This window comes from Papio anubis, chromosome 14 (assembly GCF_008728515.1).
Source record: "Papio anubis isolate 15944 chromosome 14, Panubis1.0, whole genome shotgun sequence".
Lineage (NCBI taxonomy): Eukaryota > Metazoa > Chordata > Mammalia > Primates > Cercopithecidae > Papio > Papio anubis.
In genome coordinates, this window is record NC_044989.1 from 39,130,947 (window position 1) to 39,150,577 (window position 19,631).

At 36.5% G+C, this 19,631-nt stretch overlaps 2 protein-coding genes across 9 annotated transcripts in view; one reads left to right on the forward strand and one right to left on the reverse strand.

Annotated features, from left to right (window-relative positions):
- Window positions 1-19,631, forward strand: part of ARHGEF33 (Rho guanine nucleotide exchange factor 33) — a 134,006-nt gene that overhangs the window by 84,807 nt on the left and 29,568 nt on the right. For 3 of the 7 annotated variants that reach the window (XM_009184033.3, XM_009184034.3, XM_009184044.3), the window contains one exon: window positions 176-1,892. In XM_009184033.3, the coding sequence (XP_009182297.1) occupies window positions 176-305 (130 nt within the window). In that variant the 3' untranslated portion in view covers window positions 306-1,892. Of the gene's footprint in view, window positions 1-168; window positions 1,893-19,631 lie in introns of those variants that run through there. The other 4 variants (XR_002516614.2, XM_009184043.3, XM_009184040.3 and 1 more) reach the window with 4 other exon arrangements.
- Window positions 8,010-19,631, reverse strand: part of SOS1 (SOS Ras/Rac guanine nucleotide exchange factor 1) — a 164,094-nt gene continuing 152,472 nt past the window's right edge. Inside the window, exons 21-23 of one of the 2 annotated variants that reach the window (XM_031655087.1) lie at window positions 15,707-15,751; window positions 13,903-14,021; window positions 8,010-12,771 (exon numbers count right to left, since the gene is read on the reverse strand). In XM_031655087.1, the coding sequence (XP_031510947.1) occupies window positions 12,280-12,771; window positions 13,903-14,021; window positions 15,707-15,751 (656 nt within the window). In that variant the 3' untranslated portion in view covers window positions 8,010-12,279. The remainder of the gene's footprint in view (window positions 12,772-13,902; window positions 14,022-15,706; window positions 15,752-19,631) is intronic. The other variant, XM_031655088.1, reaches the window with a different exon arrangement.

Sequence of the window (19,631 nt, forward strand, 5' to 3'; positions counted from 1 at the left end):
TTCAATGCAAATCTTAGATACACATGTCCTGAGTCATGAAATTCAGGGGAGTAAAAAGTATTCCAGTTCTAGGAAGCAACTGTTTTACAAATGCAAAACAATTGGGATAGATAAAATATTTGAAAACAATTAAAACCAAATCAACCTGTACTTTATCTGTGTGCTGAGATTTTAGGTCCAGTGGATCAGAATACAGGGAAAAAACTAATGAGAATCCCTCAATGGATCCTTCACCCACCAAACAAGATTTCTTCAGAAACCGACTTGCTCTTGCAAATGACCTTGACCAAGGAACAGCTGTGTAAAACATACTTAAAGTTGTATTGTCAAGTGGTAAGATGAGGATAAAAAGCTTGTATATATCTGTGTAGGAATATATATATATATATATATCGATGTATAAATCCCTGAGGAAAACTAATATAAATACTTACATATGAAACTAAATCAACATACAAGACATTGAAGAGATGAAGATTAGTTTCTGGTTAAGATCTGGCTTTTTGAACCTCAACACTGGGGAAAAGGGAAAAGAAGACTTTTCACATCATTACAGAAAAACACAATAAATTTGGAGGAAAATAAACGTTTGTAAGAATGAAAACTTCCACCTTGAAGTCATTCCCCGAGTATAATATTGAGCATGTTCATATTTAACATGGATGTGAATTTTATGCTTCCTAGGCATTTAACTTATTAACTCATCCAGTGTTCTTAGACTAATTACACTGTTAGGGGCCAGTTCTGTCTTGCTTCGTGTCTTCCAAAAACCCCAAGGCAATATCTAACATCCCTTAAGTCAAAGGATTAATTAACAGAACTGTATTTTATATGTTGCAAATCTGAGTTATAGAGAATTTGTGCCTAAACCATGATTCAGAAGGTTCAAAGCTTAAAAACACATTGATCTCCAAACTTGTTCTGTGGTTATGGAAATCAGTAAAGGGAACAAGGATTTCTGTAGAAACTGGGGAGAGAGGAAGGCAAAGAAACATCTTCCCTTGTGTGGGTTGAGCTGAGGATGGAAACAGTCCAGTCTGTGTTTATTGAGTACTCGGTATTCAACATCCGCTAGTGATCTTAAGTGTCACACACACTCATGACCAGATGGACTAGGAAAAAAGCAGTGATTTAGCCACATCCTCTTAAAAAGACTTTCTGCAGCCTGAAAAGAAGGTGGCAACAGCACCAAACTTCAATGGCTCACACACAGCAGTTGCTACAAACAGCAGGTCAAAGTGAAAATTCAGGATTGCATTACTTGACTGTTTTCCTATTTGGTAAAGAAACCAAGCTCTTAACGGCTCAGATAGAGGAATCAAATTGCAACGAGGCCTGCCTGGCTATGGGGTGATCAAATGTGCTGTGTTTCCACATGGATATGTCTAAGATGGTCAGCATCCTTGATATGCCCCAAACATCAGATTTATAATAGAAAAAAAATTGGGTTTAAACAATTTGTCTTTATTCTCAGGCAGTTCCCTATAGTAAATTAGGGGTATTTGGTTTCTTTTCATTCACAGTCTTGGTACTCAAACTGGTGTCTTCAGAAGCTGTTCCTCTATTGAAGCGTTTGTTGATAAAATAGGCAAAGGTTCACTTCTAAGTGTTAACAAGTTTTCTTCTTGTCTGATGACAAATTAGGAACTCACCTACTGCATTTTGAACAGTAGTTGTCAGGAACACATAAAGGATCACTGCCAAGTTTTTTGAGTTGCCAGTATTTAAGTTTAAGCTAAGATTTTCATTTCCCTGAAGTTAATGAATGCATTTGAAATTAGATTTTTCTCTTATTATCAGAATGGCAGTGCTTGAAAGCACAATGCCAAATCGACTGGACATGGAAAGTGAAATACTACAGAAGTCACAACCTATTAAATAAAACATCAACACAATAAAATTCCTTTCATCTTCAGTTTATCACTAAAATTGATCAGTTACTAGACAGGTTTAAAAACTATGACACACCTCACCAATTTTATTTTGGTAGCATCCTCTGAAAAATCTTGATGCTACATCTGTAGCATAACTCCAAAATAATTGAGTTATATTTTATGAAACTAGCTTATGAAACTAGTAATAATTAACGCTGCTACTTACTCTCCAGGTGAGTGCCCATCACTTGATACCTGGAGTTTTCCGGTAGCTTTCTAACTGCCTCCAAGTACTCTTTGCTCCCATCTATCCTGCATGTCTCTAACACAGTATTCCCAAATATTGCTTTATGTGAAACTCTTCTGTTTTAACTTGTCTACAGTGAAATTCCAAACTTCTTGATTTGACATCCAAGGCTTGCTCTCTTCAGTAGGCTCTTTCTTTCTGGCTACCATCTCATATTTTTCAGAGTCCTAGGTGAACTGACTTACATCGAGTAAACTGGGTTTTTACCGTTTCCCAGTCAGCCATGCACCTTGCCCAGCCTCACTCTTGCTTCTTGCCCTTTCTATAGTTCTTTTGTCTCTGCCAATCTTAAGACCCAGTTTAAGTCTCTTCATCTTTTTGTGACTTCTTGTGGTGTAACTTGTTTATTATCTTTTTATGTGTTTGTCATATATTCCCAGTAAGAATGCGAGTCCCCTCAAGGGCAGGAACTATGCCATATATTTCCACCTCTAGAAGACTACATAGTAGGTGCTCAATAAGTAGCCGATGCCAACATTAATGGTGGTGCTTTAATAAGTAGAGAGCTACAGAAAATAATTTTTACTCTTAATTTGACAGAGAATTCAGTTAATACTCTACCTCCCTGCCTTTTTTTTTTTAAGAAAAAATATCAGTCACGAAGGAAATATAGTTGCCTTCAGAAGCAGTTAAAGGCACCACTGCCACTTTCACAGCATCTAGCATTAGAAAACATCTCTCCAATTAAAAAAAGAAAGGTCATAGCTCACTGCAGCCTCAAACTTCTCAAGCAATCCTCCTGCCTCAGCCTCCTGAGTAGCTAGGACTATGGGTGTGCACCACCACACCTGGCTGATTTAAAAATTTTGTAGAGACAAGGTCTCACTATGTTGCCCAGGCTGGTCTCAAACTCCTGGGCTCCAGCCATCCTCCCTCTTCAGCCTCCCAAAGGGCTGGGATTACAGGTGTGGGCCACCAGGCCTGTAATGTTATGTTGCATTACATTAAATAATGCATGGATGGAGCAGTGTGGAAAAGAACTTGACAATGACTACATCTGTGACCTCCAGCCCTCTGGAGAAGTGCACTTTACATAGGACCACAGATGTCTTTGAGAAGTATTTGGATTGATAATCAGAAAGAAGCACTCTACCAAAAGATGAAGTAGGTATTTTGTACAGGCTAGGAGTTGCAATAGGCCTTTTCTACAGCCTTGCGAGGTCTGTATATATAGGCCCAAGCAAGGACTGTCCTTCTCTGACTACAGAATTGGAGCCTTTGAGAACCAAGGATTTGTGGACCAATACTCTAGGGTTCTCCCCAGTGGGCTGTTTCATCCCATAAGAAATAGTTTATCTGGGACCTGAAACTAGAACATCAGGGAAACCCTTTGAGCAGTGTTTTCTATAGCACCTCATGTCTCATTTCCTCACTGCCTTTAAGTCTTAACTAATACATCACCTCCATGAGGGCACTTGTAGAAAATGCAGATTCCTGGGCACCACTGCAGTCCCACTGTATTAGAGTATCTGGAGGTGGGGTCCCGGAATCTGCATTTTTAAACTTTTAGGTTCGGGGTACATGTGCAGGGTTGTTATATGGTAAATTGTATGTCATAGGGGTTCGGTTTACAGATTATTTTGTCACCTAGGTAATAAGCATAGGACCTGATAGGTAGTTTCCCAAAGGAATCTGCATTTTAATGCAGTCCTGCGAGTCATTTTCCCACTGAAATTTTAGAGATACCACCTATTAGACCAATAAATAGTACGATATAGTATGTAAGTTTCAGCACTCAGATTCTATTCATAGATTGGATTTTAAAACAGAATAAAGAACTCATTATCTTGAGATACAGAAAACAAATTGTTCGTTGAAACCCAGTGAGTATTTTTGTAGTCGTAATTATCTGTGACCTTTACTATCACACACAGTAAGATTCTGATTTAAGAATATACATATGCACATCATTACTCTATAAATTGGTAAAATTGACTGTATATTCCAGATAACCAATTGCATGCACTTAGAAAAATGACAGATTTTTCTGCATCAAGTTGTATCATAAAATTAGGTCTAGTTTTCAGATTAAACTTTTTCTTGAAACATCACCATTGATAACTTTCTGCCTGAGCCTAGAAAAATAATGCTTTTGGTAAGGCTGGGATTCTCTTATCCTGAAGGTTCATTTGGAGGTGTGAGAGCAGCATTATCAGCATCTGAGCAGCCTGGTATTTATAGTCTATGGGCCAGTGAGTCTCAGCTGGTGGGGATGGGTTGGGAGGAAAGGAAGGGAGAGGTACAGTTTTTCAAATAGGGATATGGGTTAAAAGAAGGTTGAGAAAACTGATGGAGACCTATATATTTTAAGGGCATAAAATAGAAATTGATGTGTAACACTACAGCTGAGTTTTAAATATAGAACATAAAGGGATGAATTTAGGCAATGCTAAAAGTATCTTCGTGGGAGACTGTCAGATGTTCAAAATAATCACAACTTTTATTCCCAAACCAAGTAACTTTAAAATCTGTTGTTTTCCAAGAGCTTAGTATATACATAATCTTTAATGTCATCTAAACTTGTTCCTTATCTACAAAACAGAGATTTTTATTCCTTCTTGCCTCATTCCCTGAATTAGTAGCAGTAAATGCTCTTCTTACCAAGAAAACTGAATGTGTTGGATTTCGTCTCATGTATGTAAGCCTGTCTATCTGAAGATATTAATAGGATCTACTGTAAAGGACTGTTGGTAGATACCATCTGTGCTGCTTTCTCTTCTCCTCATTATCACATTTTTCTTTTCAACTGGGACAAACCCTTCAGCATACAAACATGTTCTTATTTCTCCCATCTTTAAAGCAAAAGAAATCCTCTCTTGACGGTTCTAGCTATGCCCCAGTTTTCTGCTTCCCTTTCATAAAACTTCAAAGAGGAAACTTCTCCAGTTCCTCTCTTGCCACTCTTGATCAAACGAGGGCCCAGGCTTTTGCCCACACCACTGAACTGCTTGTGTCAAGATCACCAGTGACTTCCACATTGTCAAACAAAAGGTCCCTTCTCAGTCATCTTACTCTACCAAGTAGCATTTGACAGGCTGATCATGTCCTCCCATCTTAACTAGGCCTCAAAGACACAACATACTCCTGGTTTTCGTTTTTCTTCGCTGGGAGTTTCTTCTTGGTCTCCTTGCTGATTCCCCATCTCCACTCCCCACCTTTTTTTCTTCTTTTTTCTTTTTTTAATTTTTTTATTTTAGAGATAGGATCTCTGTGTTGCCCAGGCTGGAGTGCAGTGGCTACTCACAGGCACGATCATAGCTCACTGTAACCTCGAACTCCTGGGCTCAAGTGATCCTTTCGCCTCAGCCTCCAGAGTAACTGGTGCTACCAGGCCTGGCTTGTCCCCCTTCTTTTAACATTAGAATCCCCCAGGGCTCTCCTTTGCTTAGAGCTCTTCTTTTTCTAGTCTATACGCAGTTCCTTTGTGATTTTATCCAGTCTGCTAGCTTTAATATCTTTATGAAAGTGACTCCCAATTTACTATCTTTAGCCTATTCTCCCAAACTCCAGACTAACATCTTCAACTGCCTCCTTGACATCTCTTAAGATGTCTAATATATTTATTGAACTTAGTGTGTCCAAGCCTGCTTCAGTCGTATGTTCCCCACCTCAGTTAATGGTAAATTTATCCTTCCAGTTGCTCTGGCAAAAACGTTGAAGTCATCTTTAACAATTCTGTTTTTCTTACACCTCACAGTCTATCAGCATATTGGCTGTCTTTCAAACATATCTAGGCCCTGACCTCTTCTTAGCACCTTCACTGCTATCACCCTGGTCCAAGCCATTTTCTATTGGGTAAGCCTCCCTGTTCCCACTATTTTATTCTCAACAGGGCAGCCAGAGTGCTCCTGTTAAAATGTAAATCAGATCTTGTCACTGGTTACTCTGCCACTAAGAAGTCAAAGTCATTACAAGGGCTTTTAAAGCCTTAAGTGAGCTCTGTCAAACCTCTGATGGCATCTCCTTCTATTCTGCCCACATTTATTCTTCTCCAGATACAAGCAGCGTCACTCTTCCTCACATACCAAGTACGCTCCTCCTGCCTCTGGGCTTTTCACTGGCTGTTCCCTGTGACTTGACATAGTCTTCTCCCAGATTTATGCATGTCTTGTTCCCCCACCTCTTCCAAGTCTATTAATGTCATCTCTATGAGGCAGGCTTCTGACCATCCCATTTAAATTTCACCTCCCCTGGACTCCACATTCCCAGTCACCATATCCTTTTTTGTTCGTAAGTGAAAACATTCGAATGTATAATATACTTATTTTATTATGCTTACTACTTTTAATATACTTATTTTATTATGCTTACTACTTTTTATTGTCTGCATCTCCTCACTAGATTGTAAACCCCATGATGACATATACTTTTGCCTGTTTTGTTTATTGCCATATTCCTAGTATCAGAATTGTACTTGGAAGAATAAATATTTGTTGAATGCTGAATAGTCAGATGGGCCCTTATCAAATGCCCTTATCAAATGCTTATAACCTAAGGTCACTCAGAACTAATTTAAGTGATGATAAACAGCAAAGGAAGTCAGATAGTAAAGAGTCAAATTATGAGGGCTTCAGGATAAGCAACCAACCTCTTAAAAGGTACCTAAAAGCCAGTAAGCTTTGACAGTGCATCCCTCGTAACTTTAGTTAGCATTTACTAAGCACCTACTCTGTGAAAGACATGTGCTTTACACATATTACCTTTAAACCTCATAATAGACTCAAACAATAGATCTGTTAACCTCCTTGTATTGATGAGAAACAGATTAAATAACTTCTGCAAAGTCACTCATGTAATAAGTAGTGGAACCAGAAGGTGAACACAGACATAATTCCAAAGCACCTGCTTGTTTCTATCACATTGATTCTTCCTTTTCTTGATGAGTTACTGAGGTAGAGAAATTAGCTTTTACATGGGCTATAGTTTTTCTTGCCTCCAGTAAGAATCAAGAGTCCCAAAATGTTAGAATGGCCATAAACTACTTTTTTGGAATTGTACTCTATATTGAAGCCGTCCATCCCTCTGGACACCATGTGCACCTATCAGCAAGAAGGCAGGCTTAACTATGGACTGTACCAAACAGACTGATCTGCGATGACCTAAGAGGATTAAAATAAGTGAAAAAGCACATCACCAGGTTATAGCTCAAAAGAAGTGACATTTCAAGAGAAAATTCAGAATCAAGTTTAATAAAAACATTATTTTCCTATAGCTATTAAATTGATTACCTAGAATATACTCGATAATTCATGCTTGGACTGCCACATGGCTAAGTCATCTCACTTCTCCAGGCCTCATCTACCTTAATTTTTACATCATGGGATTGGCCCTCTAAGGATTCATCAATTTTTACATCCCGTAGTTCACACTGAATGACAGTACATTTGCATCATTCTTTAGTTACAACCTTAAACTCATATTTTCACGCCAAGCCTAGAAAGAATTGCTAAAGGTCAGGCTACCTCATTCCAGCAGATCTCAGCAAAAGCTGCCTGTCAGGGAACGTGATATCTCAAAATTTCTTTTATGGAATACAAATGCCTTAGCACTCTGAAACTTCATCCAGGTGACACCCAAGGTCATTTTAAATTACTAATTTTCATCCCAAAGGCCTCCCACTCACTACAATCAGCAGATTTGACACAGAGGCAAATATGGAACTTCTTTTATCCTTTTATAACTAGATACAGGAAAAAGTGCCTCCAAAGAAAGACCACAATAAAATGCAAAATATTTCTATATGGCATATATGAGCTAAATGAGAATCCCTAATGATTTCAAAAATACTGCCCTCTAAAATAAATACATGCAAAAATAATACACTTGTGGGCTATGTAAGGCATTTTTCTTTATTATTTTTCAGTTTATCTTAGTAATGCCAGAAAAATAACAGCCGTTATTTTCACTTTAAATGCAAACCAAATACTGCTGCACACAGAGTACAAAGATTACCTATGAACATGGTTAGGTACAAAGGCCATATTAGATGTATAGACCACACTTTGTTCTTACATCAAAGTAAGACCGACAGAGCAATTTTTTTGACAATTATTTTAGCAAATAACCGTGCTACTAAACAAAGGCAAATACACATATATACACAAACACGTCTCAACTAAAATTATACATGTCACTTTGACAACCAAATTCTCTGGTGGTTTCACCAGATATTTGCACCCCAAAGTTCCCTGCCCAAATCCCGCCCCCAAATGCTGACTTGATCTGAAGAAAAAAATTAGAGATGTTCTTAATTAAAGGCACATTTGGCAGCTACTGAAAGTGGCATGCATCTGGCACAGGTGCGCTCTCCCTAAGCCACACCACATGTACCTTCCATCTGTTATGCATCTTGTTTCTTTGAGTGGTAGTCCAATGTGACCCACCGTTAGCTAACTTGCTTTATAATTCTGCAGCAATTGGCTACTTAATGCACTATTTTCATTAAAGGCAAAAGGGAAATTTGCTCACAGTCGACAGAAAATGCACTTTACGGTGTCAAAAATGGAAAATAAGGCATGGAATTTACTAAACAAGTTACAAGTGCTTTTGTTGTTTAGATTTATAATATAGACTTCATGCTTAAGTAGAGCTCAAAATATTTCATTGGCTCATGTATAAGGGATTATGAAATAATTTTAACAGTAATGAGATGTTTCAAAGAAGAAAAATATTGAATAAAGTCATCATGTTCCCTTATAAATAACTTTACTGCATAATTCTTTCAGCCAAACCAATATTAACCTTGTGATGTTTATTTACTGGTAAAGATTAATGTGCAATACAACAGGACCTATACTTGTGTAGTCACACAATATATGTTAAAAGAATAAGTAAACCTGTTCACAGCAGCAGAATACCAAGAAATAAATGGTTAAACTGTTTCTTTCTAAATCTGAAGGAACAAAAAGGTTTTCCTCAATATGTACAACATAATAAATTGGGACACTCCTCCTATTTTGCTGAGCCACTTAAAAATCTGAATCTAAGCTGTCATTAGAAGACAAACAATGAAATACAAGATTAAAGTAAGCTAAACTTGAGAATTAAGATCATGACCATAAATACCAACTAATTTTTGGTTTACATAAGGTAATTTTTGATTTATGGAGGGAAAAAAACCTTTAAGAATTTAGAATCAATATAGCCTCCAGCTGACATAGTAATTGTTCTCTGGGCTGTTGTTGACTGTAATATTAGTGTGGCATGCTCTTTGTCAAATTCAGATCCATTAAAGCATCCTTGAGTTGTTAAGAGAATAGTAACCTACTAAACATAATTTGATGCCCAACAACCTTTAATTAAGCAAACTCTCAATGTATGCTTCCTGATAATGTGTAGTCTTAAAATACATCAGCCTTGAAATATTTTCATTTCTAAGAGAAATGTTCCACATTTTGGAATGTGGTTAACAAAAAGTCATGCTGCATTTACCCCCTTTGTAATGTCCAGGATTCAAAAGCAGAATTTTGTAATGATGCATTTATCTCCTCTGCCATTTCTGGTCCCTGATTAAATATATTTTCATTACTACAAGGATAAATTTGTCAACTAGTTAATGTTTCATATTGAGCGGAAGGCAAGGATACCGTTTTCTCACCTCCACCTAAGGGCATTCAATTGGAATTTTTCTAATCAGTTACCACTGCAGAAAATATTTTTACCCAAATGTCATGGTTCAGAATAAAATATCCTCCATCCACAATACATATAAAACTGTTGCACAGTGAAGTGGTCTCCTAGAACCATGGGGTAGAAGAATAGTTCCCTTTGGGAGAAATAAGATTAGAACTTCAAATTTGAGTTTTTCCTCTTTATAGACTAGATAGGTTGAAAAGGGGTTATCACCTTATTGAAGGCTAACACATTAGCCGAAGACATACTGAATGGGATCCAATGTGACTTTTACCAGGTTCTCATTTGGAATGGGCCTGGGGCAATTAAAAAGAGAAGTAATCCATGAGACATAAAAAGAGAAATCCTAGGGACAATGAGGCTGGCCCAGTAAAAAGTCCTGGGAGATTCTGGACTATGTATCATGATTAGTTGTAGTGGCACTAGTAAGTTGGCTTACATAAATACTGTTGAGTGGATGGTCTTAGGGACAGTTTGCATCCAAGAGGAGATTTGAAATTAAATTTTTAGGACACTTCTTTTCAAAGAAGAAATATTTTATAAAGAGAAAAATGGCTACCATCATAGGAATGGTACAATATTGAACAAAAAGGATTCAACTCTAACAAATAAATAAGAAAATAGGATAGACTGCTTAATGACGGTGCAGTTAACATACCTTCTGGTCTTAAAGGACTACATACTGTACTATCGTGATGTACATTTTGCGCTCTAATAAATATCATAGGAAATTATTAAAGTACTAGGTTCCCACCGTGTTGCAGCACTTCTACAAATGTCTCTTAATAGCGTGGTTAACAGAATTGCTGAAATGTTGCTTCATTATTCAGAGGATACATGCAGATGCTGATGAACCAGATAACTCTCTAAGGATGGAATACTGCACATTTCACAGACATTATAGTGGAGATTAATAAAATGTTTTCTCTTCAACAAGGTGCATGCATTTCAGTCACAGTATTTGTTAGACTCAGAAGAACAGTACATACGCTTTATGAATAATCCATATGATGATAGTAATGATGCAGGTAGATGTTCTATCATGAATAGTTTTGATAAAGCAGAAAACCTCAAGCAAGGTAGAATGTTCAATATAAACCTTAACACACTGTATACATGTTGCTTAGGAACTTAAAACTTACAAAGTTCTGCTTAAAAGATACCCATCCTATTCTAACCAAGTATCTTCCTATATGCCAAGCTGTGACTTTAGATCACTCTTTAAGATTAATACATATATCCAGAACTAGAAACCAAGGCGTACCACAAAACGTGCTTTTATGTTTAGTGTTTTTGTGTGTTTTTCAACTAAAAGAAATAAGAATCAACCATTTTCTTCATATAATAATTTAATATATGCCAGCCAAACAAAGTATTTGTATCTTTATTCAATTAAATTAAAACAGACCTGCCAGGTATATTATATAACATTCACTATATACATATGATTTAGGCAATGCAAGATAATTCTAGATATGCTGATTACTCAACTATGAGTAAAACATGAGCGGTGTCAGTGATGCCCAGCAAGTGCTCCTTTTCACATTGGGTGTCTGCATTTCCATGGTATGGTTAGAGGGATAGCTACGAGCCATGACATGGACTACCAGTAAACTTTTGTGGGAGAAGGAGGGAAAATGACAATCTAGCATAGATTAACAGTCTCCTAAATGCAAATAGAATACTTGACAGTTATGTTTTTTTAAAAAGTTCTGTCATGTTAATGACACAAAACTTCTTTTTTGAAGGCAACACCACCACATTTTGTTTGGGTGTGTGGGGACAGGTGGGGAATGCTCTTAAAATTGGTATAATTATTCCTAAAAAAACAACAACAACAAAAAAGTACCTCTTTGGTGAAGCCTCGGTACCCATTCAGTTCACCGTAATAATCTGTAAACAGGACTGTAGTACAGTGCCGGGCCTTGATTTCAACAAGGTCAGGTACCACAGCCTTTCCTCACAGTCCTTTGAGTGATTTTTAAGAAAATATTCTGAAGTAGAAGAGTAAAGCAAAGGAAAACAAAGGAAGATATTAAGATCCCTGTTTACATTTTTTTTTAAAAGTGCATAATTTGAATTACAAAAACTGTCATCATGTGGGCCTGCTGGACACTAGACTGTGTTTTCCATCCCTTTAATGATCACTTCACAAAAGATCACTTCACAAACACTTCCCAAAAAGAGGACTCCTGCCTATTGGCCAGAAAAAGTCCCTTTATGATTTTCAGGTGCAATCAGTTGTCCAATTCCTCTAGGTCAGTCTTTCCATATTCTAAACTGGAATACCATTTCCATTTTATAATTACATCTAGGTTAAAATTCATTGTCTTATACTGCATCTTGAAGAAGAGTCGTTAGTGTTTGGAGTTCTCATTTTAACTCCTCAGTGCTGGCACGTTCAGTGCATCCATTGCCAGCAATGGATTTGGGGCCAGGAAAATATACATCCCAGTACAGAGGAACTCAAGAAGAATGGGCATTCTCCAACAGTGGTGGTCCATCTCTGTGCATGGATGGGTGTGTGTGCTCCCTTTTGTAAGTTTTTGGAGGGAGTTTAGGGATATGTTGAGAAGTGCTTTGTCGTGGAGGAACAGGCGGCCCAGCAATGGAATGAAGGTCCACTTCTTGTGTCAATGGTGGTGATGGCAGATGCCTTCTTGTGCCGTGAGGAGAAGGTGTTTGAGGAGGAGGTGGTGTAAAGGGGGATGGGCTGTTTGGGAAGAAGGCATTGCCATGGTCACTTTTTTTGCCCAAAGGGGGAGGTTGGAGATGTAGTGGTGAGCTTGAGAAAACATCAGGTGTCCTCACAGGTTCTCGTGGTGGTAATAAGGGAGGGCTTTCAGGAGGGTCTGAGATAGAGGTCCGGTCTGATATTGAATATCGTGGTGAATAGGCTTTTGATGTGGGTTGCCTAGGAGGAATGGCTGGGGGGCTGTCCAAATGCTTAGACATAATCTAACAAATGAAAAGAAGAATAAAATACACATTTATTAATAAATTTATGAAGTATCATGACTATAAGAATTAAGTTGGGGTTTTCAAACATGCTATTGGTAGGATGCTAAGTGTCGAACAGGGAGTTTTGCCGTATGTTTCCTTTGTAATTAAAAAAAATTTTTTTGAGACAAGGCCTTGCTCTATTGCCCAGACTGGAGTACAGTAGTGCAATCATGGCTCACTGTAACCTCAACTTCCTGGGCTCAAGTGATCCCCCGACCTCAGCATCCCAAGCAGCAAGGACCACCATGGCTGGCTAATTTTTTCATTTTTTGTAGTCAAGGTCTTGCTCTGTTGCCAAGGCTGGCATGTGTTTTAAATGGGAGGTTCTGCCAATTCATAGAAAAAAAAAGTTTGCCAAAGTTTTTACTTAAATTTTTTTCCTCAAAATTTTGTTGTTTGCTACTGCTTACTGACTTAGCTTATCAATCAATCAAAGATCATTTCTAATTTAGCATAAATTGCCTATTTTATAATTTTAAATTAACTGTATTAACATTCACGAAGTTCTACAAAGAGTGTCTTGTCTTGACTTACCCTGGTGCTCTGCACTCTGGACAGCTTAAGAACTAATGCGTTAAGTTAACAGCTGGCCCCCCCGCCAAAAAAAGTAAGTAGAAATAGCTATTTTGAGCCTTTAGGGTCTCTTCCAAACCCAGAATTTTCAATGAAAACTCCATTTAAAAGTATGTCAGATTTACTACAGATAAGTAAATTTTAGCATATGTCAAGATACAGTTTGACTTATAATGTGTCTTCATACAAAGCTTCAGGACTTTATGTTTTTAAAGAACTGCTTGAAACCAAATTTCTCTTACTTTATAGATTAAAACTTATTTTGTTTTTTTTTCTGAAAATAACCATAGCCTTAGGTTTACAAGGGTCTTGAATGCATACCAAAAAACTACCTTCAGAAGAAAAGAAACATTACTGCATGCTAAATCTATATGTAATCCTTATTTAAACTATTAAGCCTATATACTCTGAAATGTTAACTTATTCCAGTGAGAACTAAACTAGACATAAGCAGTTTATTATAATGTAACTGTAATGATTCCAATTTCTACATAACAAGATTTCTTACTTTACCTTAGATGGTGAAGATTCTGCTGGGGCAGATTCTGGTCGTCTTCGTGGAGGAACAGGAGGAGGGACAGGCACTTCATCAGTGCCTTTGGTTAAACTTATAGATGATACAGAAGCAGATCCTGTAGGATGTTAAATTTTTAAGAAAAAATTCACAGGAATTTTATTTCATTTATTTATCTTGAAAAGTCTTAGCTGGAAATTGCTTATGATTAAAAGTAATGTGTAGAAATACCAAAAGCAGTTCAGTAAACCAATACCCAATAGTATTTCATTAAAGCAAACTGCCATAAAAGCATGCAGACATTTTTTAGCAGAATATTTAGAAAAAAGCTGCCTAAGGTATTCTGTTATTTTGCCTGAACAAAATAACATTCCTGTGGTTACTCTATTATTGAAATTTTTAATTGGGTCTGATTCTTAGATGTCTGGGAGAAAATGAGCTACTGAAAATCTTTGGAATGGTAATTTTTAGACTCTATACTGGGTTCATTTTTTTCTTTGATTTTATTAGAATTTATAGAACTTCCCCACCTTACTGGATAGTCCCTGGGAATAGAGTTTGTGCTCTTAACCACTCTTTCCAATGTCTCTCCCTAGCATTTCTCTCAAAGGATGCAAGGGAAAGAATTATAGTGTCTAGGTGAGGGGCCTCTCCTTATTTTGTTTAGTTATAGGCTCTCCTTTGCCTGTAAGCAAAAAGAGGCTCATTATACTCTAAATCCAAATACTTTTAACGGTGATGGCACTATTCAAGACAATGGAGGCAGCCCTGACAATGAAAGCAGAAATTACACTAAAATCTAGTGAATCTGATTTAAGAATAAGTTGGTGAAATGGCACAAAAAGGTAAGTAAAGCTACTAATTGGAACCTCTCTTACAGACATTTATGGTTAACAAGAACATAAGGTAGGCATATAAATTTACACTTCGGAAAACAACACTTAGGTTAGTTGTTAGTTGATACCCACTATAAAAAAAGATGTGAAAAAAATAAACCATCATTCAAAATTATACTTGGCAGTTTTTTTCCCTTTAAGCATTAAGCTTTTTATTTTGTCATATGTTGTAACAATATAGAACTTAAAGAGTACTTTGTGTACTGATATTATTCAAATGATCAACATTTTGATCACCTACCTTTTTTCTTAAGAATATACAGTTAATTCAGCTTGTAACTAGTATTTTCCATTGTATACATTTTGAAATTACTTGTATGAAAGGATAGCAAAAAAAAAAAAATTAATTAGCTTAAAATAATTAAAATAGTGGAATTTAGTGAATTTAGTTTACCTTAAAATTAAAATGGAACTTTATTTTATCAGTATTTAGGCTATACTTTGAATAATTACAATTATAAGAAAGTTCTTCTAAAGTCAAAAACAGTTGTTTATAATCTGTCTGGCCATCAGGCTAAGTATATTTTGTGATTTAGAAACTGCATAGCTGCCAGCATTCCCATACGCGCATGCATGCTCTTGCTTTTTTTTTTTTTTCAGAGTTGAGCATTAAAATATATTTAGAACTCTATAGTTGGAAAAAAGAAATGGTTAAATGTGGAAGCCACTTATTTAATATGTTCTTTTAAGAGAGAAACAAGGTTTTATAAAAAGCATGAAAAATATATAAATGTAAGCAAATCACTTATGATCAAAAGATAGCACAAGTGAAGGCCTCACTTCTAGGACGTTGCAAGCAAGGTACCAATGCTGCCAGGCCCAAGAAGAGTTTAGCAGGAAAGGGTACACTCGGTTTGATTTTTAAAGCCAAAGCAAGAATTATGAGTCTTAAACCAAATATACTAACTTGGGCCATGGGGCAGTGTAACTTGGATAAAGACGGTATCATTGCCTGTGAAAGGAAACAAGAAAAAGTAGATTTTTTTTCTTTCATTGATATGTTCAACTCATCTGCAAAAATCTGTATTATGATGAAAATGTTGTCATTCTAGTTTGAAAGAATGCTGTAACAGTTTATAGTAAAACCTCATTACTACTTTTGAGAAGAAAAAACTATCATATTGGGAATTTAAAAGATTCCTTTTAGCTTTACTTGATTTCATAATTATTAAATGAAAAACATTCATAAAAAAAATCCTATATTACTGAAAGACTTTTTCAAATGTAGAAACCCAATTCAAGCAAAGTTCAGCTGGATGTATATAAATATGCCATTTACTAAAGCTTATTTTGAAAAGTCAAACTTGTGAAACAAGTAATAAATTTATTTTATATAAGTTGAAAAATAAAGTTACTAATTATATGTCTTTCAAAAATGTTCTTGGGGTGTACAACAGTCTCATCACAAAATAACTAGCACTTTGGATATAAAACAAGCTTGAAAGTGATATAGGGTTTTTCCTTTTATAGCCATAAACATTTTTTTTTAAGTCATTAAACATTTGGTGCCTAGACTCATTTTACATAGGAAATTCTGATAAATTTAAATTTAGAAAGTCAAATTTCAACAATATTAATTATTTTAAGAAAAAAATCGAACATCAAAAGCGAAAGCCCCAAGAGCATCGAAGTAGGAAAATTGAGACAAAAGGCTAAATGATTTATAGTGATTCTAAATCAATATAATTGTTTCTGTTACACTGTCTCATATTAACAACATATGGAACAGATAACGTTATAACATCCAAGAGACTAAAATAATACTAGACTGTGCTGATTTTTTAAAACTTCAGATTTCTTTTTTCTTTTTTTGCACAATAGGCAATCCCTCACATAATTTGGAACATTAAGTTTATTCAAGCATATTTGGTCAGAAGGAGGATAATCTCACATTTCAGATTTAGCTGGCATGACTTCTGTTAACTTGTTTATATAGATACGGTAGTCTGATTTTCTAGGCAGCCCTAATTTCAAATAATCTATTCCATTATTTAATTTCCATATATACTGATATTTATTTGGAACCTGTGATTCCTAAGTGTAGCAATCCAGCTAATTCTAATACTACCTTTCAGAAGATTAAAATTAATTTTTATACTCTGAAATTACATGAAGCTGTTGCTCTGCCAATGATTTTCTTCCCTGTTAGCCACCTATAATTGAAGACTGCCTGGTTGTAAAAGGGAGCCAGAGATCTGATGTAATAGAGATTAAAGGAGTATCTAGCGCTAGCGTTTACCCACTTATGTATGTCCCACTTTTCTTGGAAAAGAAAATCTCCTGGAGATATGCCTCAAGAACATGATAGTACACTTAATACAATACAGGAATAGGAGTAAAATCAAAACACAAAGCTCATGATTGTTAAAACTGTAGTCTTTCTGAAAAAATAATTATACATATGCATGCACACTTGTGTACACAGATGTAAACTTGGCTTTGAGTATATATATATATAGCACAGGCTTAGACTCATGCATTTGGTAAATTTAGGGCACTAGTGGTTTGGTCTTATTGCCTGGAAAATACTATAAAAATTCTTTTAGAATTTTACATGCTCTAATCAAGAAATATATGCTAGAAATTCTTGTCAGATACTGAGCAAATTTACTGATAATGACTTAGGAGTGAAATCTAATTAATTTTAAAAACACTATTAATTTATTAAGCATAATCCCAGATGACAAATGGTCCTCAATCTTAGCTGTACGTTAGAATCCTATGGGAAGTTTTTAAAAAATACTGATACCAAGTACCAATGCCAGTCTAGTGTAGGCTGGGCCTACATTTTTTTTTTTTTTTTTTTGAGACAGAGTCTCGCTCTGTCGCCCAGGCTGGAATACAGTGGCCGGATCTCAGCTCACTGCAAGCTCTGCCTCCTGGGTTTACGCCATTCTCCTGCCTCAGCCTCCCGAGTAGCTGGGACTACAGGCGCCCGCCATCACGCCTGGCTAGTTTTTTGTATTTTTTAGTAGAGATGGGGTTTCACCGTGTTAGCCAGGATGGTCTCGATCTCCTGACCTCATGATCCGCCTGTCTCGGCCTCCCAAAGTGCTGGGATTACAGGCTTGAGCCACCGCGCCCGACCCATATTTTTTTTAAGCTCCTCAACAGATTATATTATACAGTCAGGGTTGAAACCACTCTTAAAGATACTCCCCAGTTTATAAAGGAGTCATTCTTGATAGAAACAAGCATTTTCCTATAGGAAAAAAAAAAAGATATGATAGATAACTTCTTAAACTCACAAAAGCCTGGTAAATGCAAATATATTTGGGATTAGAAACTCATCATCTTACACCAATCTTCCAGGAGGAAAAGCCTTGTGTATCAGCTTGACATACTTGTAATACATTCTTTTTGTTGTTAAAGAGTCCCCTAAGGGGTAGAGATAGAGAAGTCAGACTTCTGACTCCCTTTTATGACCAGGCAATCTTCAAACAGGAAGGTAACAAGAGCATTTCATCATTTTCTCCTCTCTATTACAGCAGCAGAAACAAGTAGTGAGCCAGTGGTCTTTTCTCTTTTCCCAGCAACTGTCATCATTACCTCAAAGGTGGACCTGGCCAGGGCAAGGTGTGGAATAGGGCTTTGAATGTATATGTGGTAGCACTAAGTATGTGGCCACTTCTCTGCCGTCTTTACCACAACGCTTTCCATGACCACTCTTGCCCATTCTGAGGTCATCTTTCTATAAGCCTCTCCAGTATTTATGTCTTCATCACATTTTTAGCATTTAACTGTGAATCTCTTTGTACTATGATTATTTTTAATCTCTCAGTAAGACTGCAAGCTTTCCCATGAAGACGTGTAAGTGTTTAGCAAGGAGTAAGATATGCAGCAGATACTGGCTGAAAGAATAATTATAGGTTTAAAAGTAGATTATTTTGGGAAAAAACCATAAGAGTAAAAAAAGAATAGTATTATAACTGATAAAACAAAATTCTAGTCAAACTTTGCCGTTTGAATAACTTAAACAGTGGAACTTTGTACTGCTTTGTATTGAGTAGAATATGTTGGGATGACATATGACTGCAGTCAAGGCAGTTCTTTTCTGCCAGGCCCTGAGGGAAACAAGGAAGTAGGTATTCACTCTGGTGGCAAACCAGTGGGTAGCAAGTTGGAGGCTCTGGGTGATCCTCTGGCACTCGCAGATCTATTAGGCCAAAGTGAAGACAAAAGCACGTGGAGGAGACCTTTAATACACCAAGGCAGCTGACAGGTTTTAAGTAAGGGATGAGCAGAACACATGGGTGACTTTATATTATGCTGGTTATTTGATTTCAAAATCAGTTATTTTCAGTTTTTAACCAAAAACAAAGGGAGTAGTAATAGGGTTTTTCTTTATCATAAACAGAGAGAAATTGAGAAAACCCTCAAGTCTCAGATTACAAAGCCTAACTCCTGAAACAATGTTTTCTCCAGCTGTCAAGCTGTTAAAATTAATACTGTTAACTTAATACTATTATAACCATAACAAAGCAGGATCCAGAGCACTGCATTCTAGAATGATTTCTTCTTCGCTGTTTAGCTAGTCATTTAACGATTCAGCACTAGTAGAGAATTTAATATGCCCATCTCCTGTTTTTCCACCACTTTCATTTTTAGCTACTTAAACAAAGAGAAGTAGAATTTGCAATTGATGGCTTTTACGTGGCTTCAACAATTCACTTATTTGAGAATCCTTAATGATGTAGACCTATAGCTGTCTGCTCTAGGGGAAAAATCCTGCAGTTAAATGGGTCAGAATAAATAATGATTTTAAGTCAGATATACTGAAAAGGTGCTGGTTTCATTTCATTACTTAATTTAGGGGGTTGGCAAGTTGGGGA